Genomic DNA, 22631 nt, shown 5'->3' on the forward strand with positions numbered 1-22631 from the left:
TTAGTTCAGACAATTCCCACTAATACTCTATCCATTCAGTCCCTCTCTTGCAATCATGGCCAACAATTTGACATTGTTACAGGGAGTGTTGTTATTCTAAGGTACAGTTTTGCAGCTTAAGCTGCAAGGCATACTCTTCATATAAATCACCAGTAGATCTGAGCCAACAAGTCTGGCCCAATGAAGAAATCCAACCTGGCTGTAAGTAGATGGACATCATTTTATAAAGGTAGGTAATAATATATATTTAAATAATATCTGAAGTTTACCTATACTTTGAAAAATGATCTTATTAAAGTGGCATGGTGTTCTATTGTTGCTCAGTGATTCATATTACATTTATTTTGCCTATTAAAAAAAAGATGTTTTTCCCATTTACCAGATCTACAAACCTAACAAGGGAATTGAAAGTCAGATTGGGTTATTCCTGGCTTGTATGATCCCCAATAATTAAGATGCTGCATTCAGAAGAATTGTATAGGTAATGCAGTTATTCAAACTGAATCTAACTCAAGACATGCACTGCAGTTTTGGTGGGCTTATATTTTAAGGGAAAGTGTATGTGGTAGGTAAATAAATGTAGTAGTAAAAAACCTTATTTTGCCACTATTGTGTAACAATCAGTCTCTGACTAAAAGTTTATCCAGTAGAAAATGGTTATTTTTTCAGTCCTTTTTTCTGACCAGAAGTGCTCTTCCAGAAATGTATTCTTAGTAAAATGCAGTGCCATGTTGAGATACTGAAGGTATCAGAAACGGTATCACTGCAGTAACACAGTGCTGTTCCCTAGCTACTTAGCCTACAGGCTTCCCTCGCTTTATGCTGTACATGCGTTTCTGGAAAACAGCGCATAACTCGAATGCCCATAAAGGGCACCCACTTTCCAATGTAACAAATAGGGATACGTTCCAAGACCTCGATTGTACTGACCCCCAGGCCCATTTCTACCACTTTTACAAGACAGTTTTAGTCCTTGCCAACAGTACACACAAGCACAGGGGGGTGGTGGATGTTTAGTTGGTGTGAGGAGAGGGTGGTGAAGTCTTCACTGATGGACAGGGAGAGGGGTAGGAGATAAGCTAGTGGGATGCTTAGAAGCCATAATGGGGTGGCAACTACAGAAACACATGTCCCAGACAATGAGCAAGGAGCACAGATCCACACAGGAGATTATATTTTGGTGTGTGTCCCTCCCACAATGCACCACACAAAGTAGCTGACTGTGGGCTTCTACCACACTGATCACATAAGAGTGGATTTACCTTGCATATAACACATTTTTGGTATAAAAAGGGTCATTGTATAAGAGCAAATTTGCACATACAGAAACTGCATAAAGCGAGGGAAACCTGTACTTCAGAAGCAGTGCTCATTGCCTTGAGTGGTGTGTTGTGCTAACCCCACTATCTGGCTTCCAGGACTTAACCTGGTTTGGTTTACACTGCATGGTGCCATGCAGACATGCCTTTAGACAGAGACAGTAGTTTAAAATATGCCTAGTGGTCCCTCTTGTGGTATTATACTGGTCCTCCACAAGAAGTTTTGCACAACATGAATGATGACCCTGGAGTAAAGCCACAAATGGGTGTGCTCTTCTGTCCTTTCACATTTTCACATGTTAGTTGTCACACAATAAACTGGATATGTGCATGAGTCTTTGATCCTGGTTGTCTAAGCCACTTAGTAAGTGTAATTGCCACTTCTCAGCAGTAGAGCAATATTCTTCCAGCTTATTAGGCTCTTGCCTCTCAATTGGTGTTTGCCGCTTGCAGTTACTCATTTTGCACTCTCTCTCTTTCTCTCTCTCTCTCTTTTTTTTTTTCCTTTTCAGTTGCCAAGAAGGAAAAGGCAAAATCACTGCCCACACCATGTCCCTAATTTGAGAAGAAACAACAGCTAAGATGTTGAGACAGACCACCTCTGACCCTGTCCTGTCATTTCCCTCTCTCCCCTTCCGCTGTTTGTAAGGGAGTCTTTCCCCTGCCACTCCTATTCATTAAGAGCAAGGGAGCAATAAACTGATATTGTTTTTTACTGAACCAGGTGGTATGTCATTTTCCTTAAATGCTCTTATTTCCTGTAGTATAAAACTAGCATCTAGCTGTGGGCTCCAATCAAAACATGCAGATCTGGGCATGTGTTTGGATTTTGAACTGTCCCCAGAGTTTTGAGCTATTTGGCTTTGAGATCTGGGGGCTCGGATCAGTCTAAGGGTTTTGGTCGAGGGCCATATCTGCTTTAGTTAAGCCTGTGTGACCGTGGACAGCTTAATACGTCTGTTCTTGTGAATTCAGGATATCTATAGCATTCACAAGCGGGATTGCCCGTGGTCATCCCTAGTGATTGAAAAACATCATATGTACGTTTTGTGGCACAGCTCAGGAGTTGAGAGGTTTGCAGCACTATCATGCTAACAACTCTCTGGCTCTGCCTGTAGTTGTGGTTGTTATTAGCCTGGCTGTAGAGGACAGCAGCTTATTCTACAACTGTCTTGAACTAGCATTTATTATCCATACTTGTGCAAAGTGGGTTTGTCTGATGAGAACCTGTGTTCTTGCATTAAGCTGTTAATCCTAAACAAAGAAATTATTTGGATCATAGATCTCCAGAGCTTCTGCTGTCTTAAGCACAGTCATTTATTACTTTTCCTTTTGCAGTACACATAGTTTAAAACTTAAATCCAGGCAATTCTTTTACTTATTAATTAATTGTGAAAATGTATCTTGTTAGGCATAGAAAAGGGTATCCTATAACTACCAGTGGTAGGATTTGCTCTCATTCTTTTTTTTAAATGGCTGTACTATTAATTCAAGATAAAATTATATTACATTACATTATGTTTGCACAGTAGAATTGTTAAGCTCTACACAATTAAAGTGGCACTTTCCTTTTTAATGAAAATATTTCCCAATGCTTGGCAGCTACCTGATTTTTATCAGTTACCTTCATTATGTGGTAAAACTGAATCACTGTTACACACCATCTAAAACAAAAGTCAAGTTGAAAGGAAATGTAGAAAGAGGCATTGTCCCATGTGATGGAGTGCAAGAGTTTATTGTCTCTGGGTAAGGAACTAACTATATCCTGAGCTGTAACCAAGCTGTGTAAGCATTGTGGTTGTCCTACTGTAAATTTTACAAGTAGACTGTGGATTTGGGTTTAGTAGAGTTTCTATAAAGTACAGTGGTATTTCTCATAAATTTTGTTTTCCTTAACGTTTTCCATTTTCTCATGCACAGATTCAGATAAATGCTTAAATGAACAGAAAAGTCAATTAAGCATTTGTTTGGGAGACAGTTGGAGATGGGGCTGGGAAAAGATTTATAACAATATTTTGTAATTGCCACTTTTCATCTTTCATGGCTCTCAAAGGCCTGATCCAAAAACCTCTTGAAGTCAGTGGAAAAATCCCCATCGACGAGAAGGACTTTGTGTCAGGCTTAATGTACTTCACTAACATTGAAGGCATCAAGTTTTGCCTATAGCCCTGTGAAATGAGGGCGTATGAACGCTATCTAGCAGATAGAGACATTGAGATTCAGAGCTGAGGTGTAACCATTCCAGAGCAACACAGGATCCAAGGGTAAACTCCTGGCCCTAGTACAATTGATGGAAATTTTACCATTGGCTCGAATGGGGCCAGGATTTCCCCATAGGACTCCTGGCTCACAATTCTGTTTTCTAATCATGAGACAACACTACATCTTTAGAGGAGAAAGATGTTTGGGACTTAGTTTTTTCACCCAAAAGAGTGATAAGGATATTTTATAGTGCGCTATAAATTTTCTCTGCATACCTAAATTCAGTTTTCAACAATAAGGTAGCAAACTGGGAGAAATGGGCCTTAATGATGTTGATGGGGAAATGCACACAGCTGAGCACATCCAGACATGCGTGGACTTGTCCTCCCAGGGACAAATAGCAGTGGCACACCTTGTGCTGCTGCAACTTGTCCCTGGGGAACACCTGTGCCACACACACTTTGGTGTGTGGCAAGTTACCCCTAGTGGGGTAGAGGAGGCTGGGGCTAGCACTGGGCTGGCCCCAGCAGCCTTACCTGGAGTCCCGGGGGTCTCCTGGGGCTGCTTCAGTGCAGAGCCTGGCCAGCAGCTGCAGCGTGGCTCCAGGAGGCTCGGCTCCACTTTTGAGCAGCACGCGCTGCCTGTGTGGGAACTGCTCTGCTTTTTTCCCCTGCAGGTTTTTTTGACCCCTGGATATCTAGGGGTCAAAAAAAAACCACACACAAAAAAGCAGAGCAGCACATGCACGGGCAGTGATCCCTTGCAGTGTGGAGGATGTCTAAATGTGTGGTATGTGGCACCACAGACATGTTTGTGGCGCCACATACCTTATGACCATGCTCATCTAGATGCAGCCAACTTAGACCTTTTTTCATACCCCAGAAGTTCACTTTTTCCTGAAGGAGTAGGGAAATATACCCCTGCATGATATAATTGTAAAAATAACCTTAGAGCTGCAGGCTTCTCCAAACAGAGCAATGACAACAGCCTTCCCTCACACCCCATGCAGCAAACCTTCAAACTGAATGCAAAATCCATCATTTAAAGTACTTTTATGAGTTGACATATCTAGATTGGAGGTAATAAAGATGGGTTTGAACTGTGTCCTTTAATACCTCTGTTCTTGGGAAATCTTATTTTATGGACGTGTTGTCATCTCTCCATATCAGTTTAGAAACTTTTGAGTGACACAGGGGATGTTATTACATGAACACTAACCAGTGATTATATTACACTATTTATGGCTTTGATGCTGCCTTTGATCACATAACTTCTGTCCCATGCAAATTTTCTGAAGCTGTGTTGATTCCCTTGAGAATGCTGGTTGATTTTTGTGTTGCTTATAAATGTTCCCCTGCCTTCCTCTGATGAAAATCAAAATACGAGGAGAGTGTGCCTGATTCTGACACCTTACTTGTGATGGGCAGCACCGTCCTTGAACAGGATCCTCTTGGCTTCACTAGAACTGTCCGGGGAGTAAGGTACTACTTAGGATATCGGAATCTGACTCTAGAACTAGGGGGAGAATAAAATCTTCAGTATATGGGCCAAAATGTAGCAAAGCACTATGTATATGTGGTTCTTGTGGTTGGTGTTATTAATGATGACTACTACTCAGAAGTTCTTGTTAGTCGATGCCAGAAGCTATAGTGAGACAGTTGGAGGTAAGGTTTTTGGCCTACATCCTTCTGCACTGCTCAGCAATCCCCAAACTCAGCAGTGGTCTCTGTGCATGTAGAAACAATGATTTGTGTCAGGGAGAGGAATTTTATATGTGTTTGGGGGTGCATTGACAGTGAGAATATACACAGAGTCTGGCTTAGGGGGATTAGGTTTGGCACATCAGACATGTAAACCTTTTGAAATTTGTCAACTAAGCTCTGCTAACTGAGTAATTGCATGCATATACATTCCTTCAGTTTGTAATTTTCTGGTAGGTGGGAGTGAGGTATATATTTTTCATGGTAAAACTGCAGTCACTACTCTTCCTCTTGGAGAGCCATCTTTATAAAATTGCTAGTTCTTTGCTTTGTCTCATATTCATTTTTCCATAACTTTGTTTATGGTGTTATCTGGAACTAATGGACTGGAGTTACTGACCTCTTGTGTTTTGCTATAAGGAAAATGTTGCCTTTTCAGCAACTGGTCTTCTAACCAGTAGTTACCAAAAAATTAACTTAGCTTGGAGACTTGGCCTGACCTACCCTTGCTTACTGAAACAGCTATGTGAGTTACAGTCTAGAGAGAGGATTGATTGGATTTCAAGAGCTGTATTGTCACATTTTGCAGCATGGATGATGGAAACATTTTTCAGTCTTAGTTATACCAAAGTAATTTTTGAGTATTAATTTCAGGGAGGTAGTGGAGTAAATTGTGGACCTAAGTATTTGTATTCCATTCATTTTTTCAAAGTTTGTGATAAAATCAGAAGTGGCTAGCAATCCCTAGTCTGGAGGAGAGACAGATGGCTGTCAGTTTGATTCAGAAACTGAGACAACTGATTCATTAAGCTTGCCTTTTCTTTTTTTTTACAAAGGTTTGTAAATACATTTTTCCGAGTGAAACAGATGCCCAAATTGATTTTCCTCTTAAAGTAATTGAAGAAACATTATCATGAGAGCATTTAATTCAGAAACTGAATCTTAATTCAGTCACTTCAGCTTTTGAACTGAAGTTTTTGAGCAACAGAACTTTAAAAAAATCAATACAGAAATGTAATTTGTACTTCAAGATTTATAAAATTTTACTCTTTTAAGGCATATAAAATATTAAAAATCTGGAAATTGATCTTCATTTTTCATTTCCTTCCTACCTTGTAAATTGGTTTTTTAATATTAGTCTTTACCTAGAGACAGAGTGCGTAGAATTGAGTAATTTTTTAATTAGATCTATATAGAGGGTCACTTTTTTAAGGGCATTTTGAAATCTGTGCTTGTAAAATGTACATGCTGGTCCACATTCTTCATGGTAAAGAATGCTGATGAAAAGGTGGTATATATAACATGTGTTATATTTGTTATCATCCTTCATCCCTTCAGTCATGGCATAGTAATGGAAACATGTTATAGCTTAATAAATTCTTATAGCTGAGCTTCTTTTCTGTTCTTTTCATTACAGCTGATGAAGGCTGTGCAATTCTGAATTGATTGTAGGATCTGGTCTAGTATTTTGCTGCTGAATTAGGAACTGTACTCTTTCCATATGCAAAGGCCTGCTTAAAAACTGGAACTCTAGGACTGTCATTATTCCTAGTATATTGTAACAATGTTCTTTTGTTTATTAGGCATTATCTGCTAATCCCACAAATAAATCATTGACTGATTGCTGTATTACTGAGGTACTTTTACTGGCTCCGTGCACCACGGATACATCACCGTTGGAGAATGGTGACTGATGGTACAGTGTTTGTCAGGTTCAGAGCCCTTGAACCCTTGGACTGATTGATGTCTGTTTGGCAAAGTTGCATTAGTCACAAGTGGCAAATCATGAATGAGTTTTACTGGTCATTCCCCAGACGTGCTGTGATAGGATTTCATGCCATGCTGTTATGCTTTCAGGGTGTGCCACTTCTCAGCAAAACCATTACAGTAACATTGAGAAATGGTTTTAGCTCTCCTTTTTTGTGTTCTTCTGCTCCTAGAGCCAGGTTTTCGTAGTGGCCAGTACTTTCTTCAGCTTCATGTGTAAACTGGGGACAGTAATAGGGACTCTGGTAGCCCTTCTTGATAGGTGTGAGTGAAAAGAGTGAGTGGTGAGTGAGCAAAGACATGTTTTATGGAAAAAGGCTAATAAATTTTAGGTACAGAAAATACATCTTTAGATGACAAAGGGACTTTGCTTTGTCTGATGACATGCATGACAATAATTTATATGTTCATTCATTTATTTGATACTAATGGCAGCAATTTACCATTAATTTATAGAAAGAACAATATGAAATTCTAGATTAGCCATACAAGATTGTTCTATAAATGTAGTTGATAAATAAAAAGAATACAAATTATGCACATTGTTATTCAGAGATTTAACACAGGCTCTGTCCTCATACAGGCTAACAAATTGTTCTGGCATTGATTAGCAGTGCTAGTGGTCTTCTGTAGCATGTAGCGAAGTTGGTGTCTTTGCCTTACAGTGTTGTTTATTCAAATACCGACACTGAGTTGCTGTGGTATTGTCTCAGAGAACAGATCTAAGATAACCTCAGTTCTTTCTATAAAACTGCAGAGGTTACACATGCTTCCACTCAGTCTGGATTTTGAAGCAGTAAATATGGAAAAACAATTATTTGCTAAATGTTTCCAGTTTCCATGTACGGAGTTATCTTCATAGATATTCCAGCCAGGAATATAGAGAACAATGTCTGCAACATATTTCTAGGTGTGGTGATCAGACCAATGCTGTTCATCAATGTCCAGTAGGTGGTACCTGGGGAGGGATGTAAGTTGTTCAGAAAATTAAATGCGGATGTGAGGGTGGTGGACAAGAAGGGTTTAGGATACATGATCGCACTAAGTTTGCCTGTTCATTAGTTCCTGGGAACGGAGCACTCTCTGCCCAGAATTCCCATTGCAGAATTGGGCTCTTAAGAGATCCATATGTATACAAGAGACATGTAGCTGGAGTGGAGGGTTTTAAGGGTCAAATATGTTAGCAGAGAATACAAATGCAGAAGTGAAAGTTGCAGTGAGTACTATAAAAAAATCCCCAACTGCTTGGTTGCAGACACTGACTTAATTTTCTCTACCTCCTTGTGTCTGTGGGGAAATATCAAAAGGAATGATTGCACTTCATAGTACAGTGCAACCCTACCGTTCAGCCTACATGGTTGTGGGCCAGATGCAGCCCATAAAATTCATATGAATGGGTTATCACCGGCGCATAAGCTCATTGGCATGTCATTGTGGGCTGGGGTCAAACTCACCGCTTTCACCCACGGGGTTAGTGCCATCATTGCTTGTCCCCTTTTTTTTCCAGCTGCTGAATTTATCAGGGGGTGAATGGTAGCAGTGTTCACCCCCCTGGGTTTTAGAGCTGCATGGAAGTAGTGGCTGTGGCCAGAATCTGTGCTGCCTGCCAGTGAGCGCACTGCACATGCGGAGCTCTGGCAGAAATAAATATACATTTTTGTATATGTACTGTTTGCCTCCCCTCCACACCCCCACTGTACTATAATACATTTCTCTGTGGCCCTTGGCCCATTTCTGATTTTAAGGCTTGGCCTGTTTGTAAGAAATGCTGAGCACCACCGCCCTTTGTGACTGCATCCACGCCATTTGTCTCCCAAAATGAGATTGCTGTTCTTAATGGGATGCCATCTAATAGTTTAGGCCTAAAATCTAGGTTTGTTGAAAGCAAGATTCTTTTTTTTATGACAAGGTACAAAAGTGCTCCTTAAGTCCAATTGTTTTAAAGGCTACAAGAAGAACCGGTCACAGGGGTGATCTGGGATGAGGCTATTCAAGCAAAGGCAATGCTGTAGCAGCAGCTTCCTAAGGGAAAGTTCTCTCTTCCCACAGCTTGCTGAAGAAGAGCTCTGAGACCAGCACTTGTCTTCAAAATATTGTGCTAAATTCAGCCCTGAGGAAAGGGTTTGAAGAGACCTGCATCTTAGGGCTTTATTTTACCTTCCTTTAGTGAATCTGTCCCACTGGCTTATACAGACCTACTATGAAGTAGAGTGTGGGCTTAGTGATTTGGTAGGTTATATGGAAATAGTTGCTTTGGGATCTACACATTCCTTTGCAGGTTGAGGAAATACACAGACATAAGATCACTGTGCTAGTCCAGAAGAACAGTAAATGAAAGATCCACTGTCTAAGCTGGGTAGAGCATGAAAAGTAAACAGCAAAAATATAAATGAGATTTGAAAAGTTATTTCGATTTAAGTATCTTCTCAACCTTGAAGGGCATGAGTGAAAGCTCAGGGTGCTGTCTCCATGTTGCATTGAAAAGTGGATGTTGGCTCAGAACAGATATTGAATTTGTCCTGGGACAAGTTATGCCTGTGTTTGGCCCAGAACAGAAAAGTCCTGGAATTGGCATGTACACATGCCGTTCCAAGCCCTTCCAGTCAGAGTTTAGTGAGTGGCTGAGTGCACTGGCCCTTTTCTGCTGCTGATTGAATGATAAAGTCTCAGGATAACTTTTCAGATGTGGTTTGTGATGTCCCGGAACAAACTGATAGCACTTTTCTAATAAATCTTTTTAGGGTTTTTCCTGGAATAAGTCATGGACAACTGAATTATTGCACTTTGTCTTGGGATAAATGCAATGTCCATTCGTAGGCATTATGTCACTGCTGCAATGATTGCTCTGATCTGCTGCTACTAGCCTTGTTGGGATAGCATCAGGCTGCTGTTCTGCGTTGCCTGATGACTCCAGCCTGCACTATCTAGTCTCTCCTGGCTGCTGAAAAGTAAGAAGATGTGTGAGTGTCCTGTATGTACTTCTTTCCTTTACCTACTTCTTAACTGCGAGGATCAAATAATCTTTTGGTACATTTGCACAGCACTATCATGTTACTTCCTGTCTGTCAACTGGTGGGAACTGTGCTCTTGTGATAAGCTTTCTGCTTCTGTCAGGAAACGGTCAAAGTAAGAAGAGTTCTGATTAACTTTGATGGGTCAAACCTGAAGCTGTGGGCCAAATTCAGCTTTACTGTACTCTTGAAGCTAGTGGAGTTTTGTCTGCTTATACTGGCTGAATTTAGTTCCTTATGTTTGATTCCTGCGGAACCTCAAAACTGGAGAAAATGTCCTGTTTAAAACTCCAGATCTGAATCCACCACTGAAATTTTGAATCTGGGTTAAATCAAAGTACCAGAGGAGGTCTGTCTTTCCAGGCCTGTTTCACATTCAGTTTAAGGAGTAGAAAACTAATGAGATCAACAGACACCTAGTAAATTTTCAGCCAATTTAGGGATGAGATCTCAGTAAATCTCACAAGATTTTGTCTGACAGAACCTAAGGCCCTGTTTAAATCTAATCTTGACTCAGGTGTGAATACTTCTTCATTCCATTGCAGGTTTGGAAAATGATTTTTTAAAATATTTCCGTGTTTCTTAAAGAGCAGTAGTATAACTGTGGGGGATGTGGAGCAGGCAAAACTCCATTTGCTTCAAAAGAGTTGCATCCATTTAACAGTAAAGCTGAATTTGGCCCACGGCTTCAGGTTTGACCCATCTCTATTTGTTAACATCTAAGCCAAGGTCATTTGGGGCCCTATATTCATCTCTTATGTGGTTCACAGATTTAATCAGATCTCTTCTTACTTTTCCCATGTCCTGACATAGCAGTTGTCATGGCAGGAGCTGGTGCTGCCCCAAGTGCTGTGCTGTGCAGCTGCTCCATGTACAGAGTTGTGTGACTATGCCGCTGATAAGAGTATCTCTTACTATCTGCCGAATTGACACCTGAACCTTACGCCTACAATAGACAGGAAAATAACACGCAACTACACATTGTGGTTTTTTTTAACAGAACAATGTTACTGACGCTGAAAACCCGAGGATCTTTCTCTGCTTCTTGTAGCATTGATTTGCCTCAATATGGCATGGCAGGACGTGGCTGGGCTCAGGTCATAACATGTGTTGGGAGTATTAGGAGGCAGGAACGGAAGCCAAAAATTATATTTTAGTGGAAGGCTTGACTTTTTTATAACAATTTCCTGGTGGGGAAGATTTCAAGAAATGAAAGTTAAAGCAAAGAAATCAGATCTGCAAATACCTCACCCTGCACTGGACAGTGCTGGGAGAGGATCAAGGCTGATCTTTGGATGATACTAAAGCTCATTTTAAGGACCACAGAAAGCCATGTTATACCACCACGTTAATGCACTAAGTGCCTTGGGCAGGGTGGAGGGGTGGGGGTAATGCAGAAAACGTAACTGCACGATGTCCAACCAGAGATGAATGTTTTTGCCCACACTTGTCATCATTACTGCCTCCTGGGTGCTGCAGTCCTGGGCATGTCTAGGAGTGTGTTGCAGAAGCATTAATTTTTACCTCAGGGAAGGACAATTACTTTGGAGAAATCATGTCCCATTAATAAGGAACTTTGTTTAACTGCTTGAGTGTTGCTGAGTACTCTGGGCAGCTGTGCCATCCTAACTCAGAATAAGACAAAAATGTATTTACATGCAGAGCACCTTCCACTAGAAGACCTGAAAGCACTTTGGAAACTCAATGAAATTAGCCACATGACAACGCTGGGAAAAGAAAAATATCCCCATTTAATAATTAGGTAGCTGACGTAGGCCAAGTGACTTGTCCCCCCACCATGCATGACTCGGGAAATTTATAACTAAAGAAGACTTGTACTCAGCCATCACAGGGCCATGTTTTGTGTTTAAATGATCCTTCTCTATGGCAATGGAATTGGTAACGGTGGCTCTCACTTAATCGTCTCTCACTTCATTTCCACCAGGCAGCGAAAAGGAAGAATGGCTGCTCTAGGGGAATCGGAGCCTCAGGGTCAAAAGAAGAATGGAGAATTCTTGTTTTTGTTCTAGTGGGGACCCGGGGTTGTGTGGTTTCCATTTCCCGCACAAGTTCCCTTTTACATTAATGTTTTCTTAGCAACTGTAGTTTGCCAGGGTGATATTGATATGCCAGACTTGTCATCCCTCTTGTCAAGACTCAGGTCTCTCTGAAGATGCTAATGCAGCAGCTTTTGCGCCCTGGTCTGATGGTGCAGGCCCCCGTCATCATCACTGTCTCATGAGCTGCTTTCTGGCCCGTTCTCAAGAGCAGACCTTGATGTCACTGACTCAGCAGTGGTAGTTTGCTGGTCTGATGTCAATGCACAGGCCTTTGTGGCATCCCTGACTCAACGCCTTTAGTTGGCTCAGTTTATCTCACTCTCTCTGTGGAGTGACTCAGTATCTTTAGCTTATTGGTCAGACAGCAGAGGACAGGTCACTGGCTCTGCGCCTGCGCCTTTCAGGGCTGATTTCAGGGCACGTGCTTCTGCAAGATCTAGTTTCCTGGACTGATGTCAGAGTTCAGGCCTCTCTGAGGTGCATACCTCATTCATGTTACGCTCGGATGATACCAAGAGACAGATTTCTGGGAGGTCTCTTAACACCTCCAGCTTGTTGGCATGAAGACATGGCTTGCATTTTTCTTACATTACTGGCTCGACTCCTCCAGCTTTACAGACAGACACATGTCAAAGTACAGGCTTCTATATGCTAAACGGGGCTGGGGCATGTGCTAAAGGCTATTCTGAGCCATCTGTTGTGCTGTTTGTGGGCCTGAATGTGTATGGGCCAGGTATGAGTAGATGGGACTCATTTCTCTGCGACATTGGTCATCGGGGTCTGCACTTCTAGCTTCTGGTCTGCTGTTGATGGACAAGCTGCTGTCATGTCACAGCTACCATGCCATAGGTACTTCCAGCCTGACGTTAAGGGACAGGCCTTACTGGCTCACCTCTGATTGTTGGTTTTGCATCAGTGAAGGAAACTCAAAAGTCACTGAGGTTAGCTCTAGGTTGTTTGTTTGATGTCAAGGAAATGACTGATACAAGAATTTGAAGACTTAGCCTGATGTGAAGGCGCAGGTCTCAGCGTGATTGGGAGATTAAGCACCTCAAGCTTGTCGGCATTATGGGAAGAAGTAGACTTCTGGGCAGACTGTGGTTCAGCACTTTTCAGTCACTGGACTGATACCAGGACAAAGGCAAATGAGGGCTGGATGGCGCAGAGACTTTCATTTCCTGGACCGAAGTAAAAGCACTGGTCTCTGTCAAGTTACTGGTTCAGCCCGAAAAAGATCTAGCAGCACACTGATTCCACATTGAACTGTATTATTAACTCCCCAGCCAGACGGATCTTTGCTCTGACATGGTGGGATGGCTGGTTCTCTGCCCTTTCCCATCTGCTGCAAGGTCAATCAGCACGTCTTGACCCTGTATAATTTTGGTTGGGGATTCCCATGGGGATTCCCACAAAGACGAGATGAATCTGCAGAGGCACAGCTGGGATCTCCCTTTTTTTAAGTCTTTTCCACAAGTCAGAGAGGTCATCTAGTTCTAGATATTGTCATGCTGATGAGGAAAATAAACCTAACTCCTATCCCCTCCCACAGACAGAAAAAAGCTGCCAGTGTGGAGTGGCAGAAATAGTGTCTATGCTGGGAAATGTTGTAAGCCTCTAAAAGGAATGACTTCAGAATGGCATTTTGTAATCCATTTTTGTTTCTACAGAGATTAAGTGACAACTGGAACCTAAGTTTCTTTAAGAAAGTGGTCTCTTGCTCACAGGTCTACAGTAAGGCTCGGAAAGGTTTGCAATTTTTCATAATTATTAAAATCAGCACTCACAAAATGTCACATACTTGGCAAGAACACTTAAGAAATTCATCTCGGCATCTTTCACCTCTGTATCATTCTTCATAACAAACATACCTGCAACTGGTAAAAGTTTCCATTAGTGTCTTGCTCCTAAATTCTCTACCCAGTGCTGTGACATTGTGGGATGTGTGCTGACTGTTCACTTGGCAGCCTGTCAAAGGGTGAGGTTGGTTGAAAGCTTTAGGATCCTGGTACAAAGCACTCGACAGTGAGTGAAATGGGAACGTACCATAAGTACAGTCTATTAAACTAATCTGATCATTTCTATGTTACCTTGTCCTTCCTCCCACCCGTTTGTGTATTTATCTCCATCTGTTGGTCACTTGTCACGTGTTTTGATTGTTAGGTCTTTTAGGCAGGGACATTTTATTATTACACGTTTGTACAGAGCCTGACAGAATGAGGTGCCCTTCCCTGAATGGCACCTCTGGATTCTGCTGCAATGTAAATAAATGCATCATAAAAATACAGAAATGATATACTACAGAAACATGAAATGCTGTAATGGGGAAGTTAATGCATGTGTAACCTGGGCGTTACTCCAAGAGGTACCCCCTCTCCAACTGAAGGGATCAAAGCAGGTGCACAAGCAATATGGGAGGTATAGGGACTCTCCTCCCCGTATAGAGCAGAGCCAGACCACCAATGGGGACTTAACCATATACCTTTTAATACTAGGAACATAACAGGCATAAATCAGAGGGTATAATGGACACTACAGTGCCCCAAGGTTAGGCACTTAAAATCATTGACAAAAACCAGGGTTAACAAAATATAAAACACAAACAGCAGAACAAACAATATGGGCTGGTGAAATATAAAAAGGCGCAAAATGTCAAATGTCAAATGACAAGAAAATATAGGGCCTTGGTACCTGGAGGGGGAGAAAAGAGGGAAAAACAATGGCCCCTTTCCACTGCAAGAAGATTTGCTTTTGTTATCTCACGCACGCCAAGACACCTCAGCTGGGACTTGAACCCAGATCTCCCATGTGGTAGGTACACAGCCACCACTGGTAGCACTGCTCCAGCATACTAGGTGTCTTGACCCTCCCAGAGCCCCAGCCTCATGTCAAGCTGCCCGGCCTCCGATCGGAGGAGCTGGAAGCAGAGCTGGGAACCCCTCAGGTCGCTGCTCAGCTCCTTCCTGGAGCGGGGGGGCCTCTCCTGCCGGCTGCAGCCTCTCGTAGGGGATCCTGGAGCCCAGTGGGGAGCCTCTCCTGCCGGCTGCACGCCGCACTGGTGAGGGTCCCACTGCTGCCTGCAGGTCCTGCTCTTTCAGGCTCTTCTGGGGCACTGCTCCTGGCTCAGCTCTGTGAAGCTCCTTCCTTGTTGTCCTTCACTGGTCTCCCCTGAGTCAGCCCACGCTGCCCCTTTTATCCCCCTCCAAGTGACCCAAGGGGCCAATCAGGGGACATGGGGGTGAGTCTCTGGGGCCTGATTGGTGAGGAAAGGGAATCCCAAGTCCTCCAATCATCTTTTGCCTTTTCAAAACCCCTGGGCCAGGTTTTTGCCAGCCAGCCCATCACACATATATATGATCACAATTTTGCCTGCAACTAGAGAGAATCAGCTGAGGCTTGGGCCCTCAACTCTGTTCTTTCTTAGCTCCAGCATTAAAAACTTGTGTATTTATACACATGAGGACTACCCCGCATTGGGCCATCAAGTACTGAACAGTGAGAAGCACTGTGGAGGTTACACATTTGTTATCCTTTTATTAGTCATAGTAAACTGTAGTTCTGGGCCTTTGGCCACACCATATTTTTGTCATTTTTTTACAGCTCGCTCTCCTTACCTAAACTTGGACTCAGTGTGATACAATGATGTGGTTTGGGTTCAGCTAATTATGTGTAATTTTGATTGCCTGATATTCTTTGCTTTTAGCTTTGACAGTTTCCATTTGGTCATAGAGTTACCCTCAGATTTATGTGGAAGCTACCAGTAAATTGTACATTTAAGTCAACCAATATGACATAAGAATCTCAAGACTCTACTGTGTGCCCTTTCAAACAGTAAATCTTTGGAAAATGTATCGATTCCCCCACCCCCAGGTTTGCACTCTGGATGAACCTCCTTCTTATAAAACAATAGTAGGTAATTTCTTTTTACTAGCCAGCTGGCCTTAACTGAGCAATCTCAACCCACCACAAATTCTAATCCAAGTAAACAAGAAAATATGATTTACAAGCTGGGAAGCAAATCAATATCAGTTCATAATGAGTTTTAATGCTTAGCAGCATTTTCTCAAATATTATCCTTTACATATAGCAATTTGGTTTTAATTGCATATTATGAGATATGTTCTGTACTATTCAGATCACGCATACAAATTATTTTCTTGGTTCCTTTAACTATAAGGTAACCAAATAGTAAAGTGGGATTAGGGGAATTGTATTGGAAGAACACTGATTTTAATAATCAGATCTGAATTGCATTTGGTCTGATTTTTCATAGCAGGGCATTTGCCATGGAGGCTGCCAGAAGCTGAGAAAGGAATGGGCTTTTCTAGCTTGATGTTGGACTGCCTGGCCATTTCTATACAAGACTTGGTTTCTTTCTTTTGAAATATGCAGTCTCCATCCCAGCTTTGCAAAGGGCATTCCATGGATCCAGGGATCCATGAAGACGTTGGAAGGAATGGAGATGTCCCCACTGAATCAGTGGATGAAAGATAATTAGTGTTCCACATTCTCAGTTTTTATTTTAAAAAATCCTGGAATTTTTCAGGGTTCATCTTGGAACATAAAAACTGGGATGAAATCTGGATAAAAGGAAGAAAATGGAAAAAATCAGTTTAAAACAGGGAAAAATTGGCAGTGAAGGAGGGAGGGAGTAAGGCTGGGACTCGGGAAGGGGCAGGGAGTGGGGCGCGGTGCAGCCTGTTGGCCACTCCCGGGGTTGCAGCAGGGAGCAAAGTGGGAGGAGCTCTCAGTGGGTGCAGGGTGTGGCTCTAGCTGCTGTGCACCCCCCCAGGGAGGCCGTGGGCTCAGGGGCCTGTGCAGAGCTCTTTACAGGGGGCGTGTGCCCCCGGATCAGGAGCAGGAAGCACGTGGCACCATACCTGGTTGCATTCGTGCCCCTCCCCCATGTTGCAGCAGCCTGCTGCCAGGCTGCCCTGGCTTTTGTGGGGAGAGGGGAGTGGCATGTGGAGAGGGGGGGACCTGACACCTTGACCCCTCCCAGGTGGGAGGTGCCAGGCCAGTGGTGACACATATGGGGTTCAAGGGACTGCACATGTGCCCCCTGAGAGTGCTGGTGCACCCCCTGACAGGCTGTGTTCCCTGCTTAGGCAATGAGGAGGGGGAGCAGGTGGGAGCACCAGTGTCCCCCTGCAAACACTGGCTGGGGAGCTGCAGCGCCAGCTGGAGTACCGTGGCCAGTTCCAGGAGCGATGCGGACACTTCGCAGTTGGTGTGACCGGTTGAGGGGGAGCTCCCCCCTCCCCTTCCAGTTGGCGAGATTGGCCACGGGGGAACCCCACCCAGTTGCTAACTGGTTTCTGGGGGGCCATATGCTCCCCCTGACTAAGGTAGCACCAGTCACCCATGGCTTCAGCCACCCTCCCCCAGCCCCGCACAGCCACTGCCATCCCCTGCCCCCCGCTATTTATGTGGCCGCCACCCCTTCCCCCCCCACATCCAGCTGGAAACCTGTGCCTCAGCACAGCAGCACTTTTAGCTTACCAGCAGCACCCATTTTTCAGTTCAAATCCCTGTTAACCAGCACAAGTAGGGAATGGACCATTCCCCACTTGTACTAGTTACTGGGGTTTTGAACTAAAAAATGGGTGTAAATCATTAAAAACTGAATGACTTAAAAAATCATGGAATTTATCAGTGAAAATGGGTAGAAACTGAGAATGTGGAACACTAAAGATAATGCACCTCCATGATGGGGAACCCCTAGCTGTGCTTTGACAAATCTGGGTTACTTAGAGCTGGGTTGAAGCCACAGAGCCTCATGGAGATTGGCTTTGGGATATTGGTGACTCCAAAGAGGCAGTTTCTTCTCTGGAGAGGACAGCTTCTAGTTCCCAGTTTTAATAGAGCAGTTTAGGAGAAACTCCAAGGGAAACAGTCGGAAGAGCAAAGGTGTTTCTCTCTCTCTCTCTCTCTCTCTCTATATATATATATATCCCCTACACGCATATTATAGGAATTTAGACATGGAGACTCAATCTAGATATACGTACAGATTTCAGCATTTGGCCCATTGCTTTATTTGGTATTTTGTTTGAGTAAAGTGTAATTAGAGATTGAATGATCTTGCCCTATTAGAATTATGCTGGGACAGAATATAAATAGCTACAGCGCTCATGGAAATGCCAGCTAGTAATAATGGACACATACTCTCCATTTAGATGGTTCCTTCCATCGGAGAACCTCAGAGCTTTTATGAGTCTTTAAAATTGGAACAAAGGGAAAATAGAACACATCAAACCTCATGCTACATGTAGTGCTATAATTTTTTATGGCACCATAAAATGACTGTCTTCCAAGATATAATTATGTGCTGTTACCTATCAGTGCATGCGATCAAGGTATAATACCCACATCTGTAATTTGGTATGCACACCAAAGCCCAAGAACTAATATTTTACACATTTCAGGTACTTGCATACCTGCCATGTTAAGATTATGTTAAACTACACAAAGCTCATGAAACTCTCTGTATAATGGTAAACAAAAAGGTGTAGAGGAAGGCAATATGCTTAAAATAAATATTTCTCTTAAGTATCCAGTATCCAAAGCAAGATTATTGGTGCAAAGTTTGTGCACAGTTCACAGGCTGAGGCTTAGCTCTTACAGTTTCATAGTTGTAGGGTTGGAAGGGACCTAAGTAGATCATCGAGTCCAACCTTCTGCCCTGGGCAGGAATGAATACTGGGCTCATATGACCCCAGCTAGATAATTATCAAACCTCCTCTTAAAGACCCCCAAGGTAGGAGCCAGTACCACTTCCCTTGGAAATTGGTTCCAGATCCTAGCTGCTCTGACTGTGAAGTAGTGCCTTCTAATGTCCAGCCTGAACCTACTCTCAAACAATTTATGTCTGGTATTCCTTGTTACTCCAGGAGGTGCTCATGGGAACAGGGTCTCTCATATTCCCTGCTGGTCCCCACCTGGTGACTTCATAGATGGCCACCAGGTCCCTCCTCAGCCTTCTCTTGTGAAGGCTGAACAGGCTCAGGTCCTGTAGCCTCTCCTTGTAGGGTCTGCCCTGCTGTCCTCAGATCTTGCAAATGACCCTCCTCTGGACCCTCTCAATGCTGTCCACATCCTTCCTAAAGTGCAGCGCTTCATTTTTAGTGTTTTCCATTCTCAGTTTTTACCAATTTTTTTTCACTGATAGATTCCCTGTTTTTTAAAAGTTTTTACTGATTTACATCCATTTTTCAGTTAAATTCCCTGTTAACTAGCATAAGTGGGGAATGACCCATTCCATGTTTGTGCTGGTTAACAGGGATTTGAACTGAAAAATGGGTGGTGCTGGTAAGCTAAAAATGCTGCTGTGCCAGTTACCAGAGTCATAGGTTTCCAGCTGGATGTGGAGGGGGTGGTGGTGGCAGCCACATGAGGAGCAGGGGGGTGGTGGTGGCCGCGCAGGGGCTGGGGGAGGGTAGCTGGAGCCACTGCCTTTGGGTGCGGGGCACCCAGTTCTGATGCTGGGTGGGGTGGGAGGTGCCAGTGCTGGGGTTGGGTCCCGTCCCACTCCACATCTGGCTGCATGCCACTCCCCCTCCCCACAAATGCCAGGGCAGCCTGGCAGCAGGATGCTGCAGCAGCGGGGAAGGACACAAATGCAACCAGGGAAGAAAGGCAAGTGTGGCACCATGTGCTTCCTGCTGCTGATCCAGGGGCATGCACACCCTGGGAAGAGCCTGGCACAGGCCTCCCAACCCGCAGCCTTCCTGGGGGGCGCATAGCAGCAAGAGCCGTACCCTGAACCCACTGACAGCTCCCCCACTTTGCTCCCTGCTGCATCCCCGGGAGCGACCAATGGGCTGTGCCGTGCCCCTCCCCCCACCTTTTCCCAAGTCTCATCCTGACTCCCTCCCTGCCTCACTCACCACCGATTCTTTTCCCCCAATTTAAACTGATTTTTAAAAAAAAATCCTTCCTTTTATCCTGATTTCATCCCGGTTTTTATGTTTCAAAGATAAACCCTGAAAAATTCCCAGATTTTTTTTTTTTTAAATAAAAACTGAGAATGCGGACCACTATTCATTTCTCATGGCTACTTCCATGAAAATTTGTCTCATACCTTTTCCCTTCTCTCGTAGGCTTGCTTTAAAGCTTTCTGGTTTGTGAACTGCTTTAAAACTTTGTTCCTTGATTTTGTGTGCAGGAACTCACCAGCATTTGGAAGCTATTCTTGTTAAATCATCCTGTGAGTGGGCAGTCGGGAGTTGGTGCCACTGAACTTGTCACTTGGGAAAATGCATCGAAACAGCGGCTTTGCCAGAACATGGCTGAGAGTGACCTTTGCCTGTACTCTAATGGGCTCCAATGCATGACTTCATTACCATGGTGATGATCTTAACCAAAACTCTGGAAAACAAAGGTGCTGAATCTGTAACATGCAGGACTGAGCTGGTAAGATTCAAAACATCTTAATTCAAAACGCTTTGCTTGTTTTAGTTGCATAGAAGCTACATAATATTTCTGTAGTTCATATTTAGGACTGGATCCTCAGTTGGAAAAAAAAAGCATTGATACAGTGATTTCAAATGAGCCATGTTCATTTGCAATAGCTGGGGACATGATCTTTAGTAAACAACAAGAATACGGGGTGTTTGTTGCATGTGAATCTCAGTAAAGCATTCAATGTCATGTCATATAATAATGTATTACAAAACTGGATAAAGACCAGCTGGATGAATAGCATGGGTTAGTAGTCGTTTGACTAACAGCAAACAGATTGTCATCATTAGTAGTCCAATGAGCAAGTGGGGAGCAGTGTTAAGTGGGGCAGTGTCATTAACAATAAAGAAAAAGATGCAAATTCAATTCAGAATGACCTGACAACACAGAAAAATTAGAGGGGCAGGCAGCAAGAGCAAAAGAGAAAGAAAGAGCAAATGTATTGGGGTAGCACAACTGCGAGCTGAGCGGACCTAAAGAGGAAAAATAAATAGCACAAGTGCAAATTAGGAATAAATACCTGGAAAGCACCAAGTACAAAAATGGCCTGGGGGGACAATATTAGAGCTCAATCTGAGTAAGCTCAGTCAGTGCTAGTCTCAGACGTGTGGATATCTCATAGCAGTCAAGGAGCACAAAACTAATGAGAACAAGGTGTTGTTGCTGGCAAATGCTTCTAGAGCAAAAGGAAGATGCTGAGTACCAGTGGGGGATGAGTCTGCTCAGTGCCTGGCAGGGAATGTCTAGCAGATGTATGCCATAAGTGAGCATTTGAGGGTACGTGAAATGTAAACTCAGGACCCATGAAACTGACAGTGGAACATGTTGCATTAGTGTTACCTAACAGCTAATAGCATGCGGTAGAGTGGAATGGTTGGATTACATGAGTCTTCAGAGGGAAATCAGCAGACTAACCTGATAGGATGGAGTGGAGGAGAAGACAAGAAAGTCAGAGAGAGTTTTCAAATACCAGGAGATGAATTTAACAAGAGCTTACATTTTGGAAAAGAAAGTTAAAAATAACGGAAGATTCAGTGTTCTTGGTAACATTACTGGATGCATTAGTGTTCCAGTACTGTCTTACTCCATGGACGAGGAGAGGCATCTCCACTAGCTGGAACACAGCCCTAGGACAAAGGAGGTCAAGGCTGTACGCCTAGTTGTGCCATTGGCACACTGGAAGACCTGGGATGAGTCTGTACCATGCTGCACCTCAGTTTCCCCATATCTGGGGTAGGGTAAGCCCACGTCTTCAGACTCCGAGGGCGTATACCATTAGAGTTTGTACAGGAACTTGCCCTCTTTGAATGGAATATGTGAAGGATGTGCAGAGCAGTATTACATTTTTTTCCTTTCAATCATATTAGTCATTTGCCAGACATCTGAGTATCTCAGAGTGCTTGATCGTTATCTCCAGAGTGGAGAAACTGAAGTAGAGGGGTGCAGTGACCCCAAGGTCATACAGTGAGTTAGTACTGTAGCTACAAACAATCTGGGATGAAATCTTAGCCCCAGTGAAGATTATAGTTTCATAGTTGATAGGGTCGGAAGGGACCTAAGCAGATCATCAAGTCTGACCCCCTGTCATGGGCAGGAAAGAGTACTGGGGTCAAACGACCCTGGCTATGTGATTATCTAGCCTCCTTTTGAAGACCTCCAGGGTAGGAGCCAGCACCACTTCCCTTGGAAGTTGGTTCCAGATCCTAGCTGCCCTGACTATGAAGTAGTGCCTCCTGATATCTAGCCTGAACCTATTCTCAGTCAACTTATGGCCATTATTCCTAGTTACTTCTGGTAGTGCTTGGAGAAACAGGGACTCTCCTGTTTCCTGCCGGTCCCCCTTGGTAAGTTTATAGAGGGCTACCACATCCCCTCTCAGCCTTCTCTTGTGAAGGCTGAACAGGTTCAGGTCCCGTAGCCTCTGCTCATAGGGTCTGTCCTGCTGCTTCCTGATCATGCAAGTGGCCCTCCTCTGGACCCTCTCAACGCTGTCCACATCCCTCTTGAAGTGTGGCGCCCAGAACTGGACACAATACTCCAACTGCGGCCTGACGAATGTCGCATAGAGGGGGAGGATCACCTCCTTGGGCCTACTCGTGATGCATCTGTGGA

The 22631-nt window shown here is 43.6% G+C and overlaps 1 protein-coding gene across 4 annotated transcripts in view; it reads left to right on the forward strand.

The window, feature by feature from the left end:
* FAM53B (family with sequence similarity 53 member B) overlaps positions 1 to 22631 on the forward strand; it is a 158256-nt gene that overhangs the window by 20179 nt on the left and 115446 nt on the right. For all 4 annotated transcript variants that reach the window (XM_090056996.1, XM_090056995.1, XM_090056994.1 and 1 more), the window contains exon 2: positions 20224 to 20471. In XM_090056996.1, coding sequence (XP_089913122.1) covers positions 20385 to 20471 — 87 coding nt within the window. In that variant the 5' untranslated portion in view covers positions 20224 to 20384. The remainder of the gene's footprint in view (positions 1 to 20223; positions 20472 to 22631) is intronic.

The sequence above is a fragment of the Crocodylus siamensis genome, chromosome 7 (assembly GCF_052110815.1).
Source record: "Crocodylus siamensis isolate JL-2025a chromosome 7, ASM5211081v1, whole genome shotgun sequence".
Classification (NCBI taxonomy): domain Eukaryota; kingdom Metazoa; phylum Chordata; order Crocodylia; family Crocodylidae; genus Crocodylus; species Crocodylus siamensis.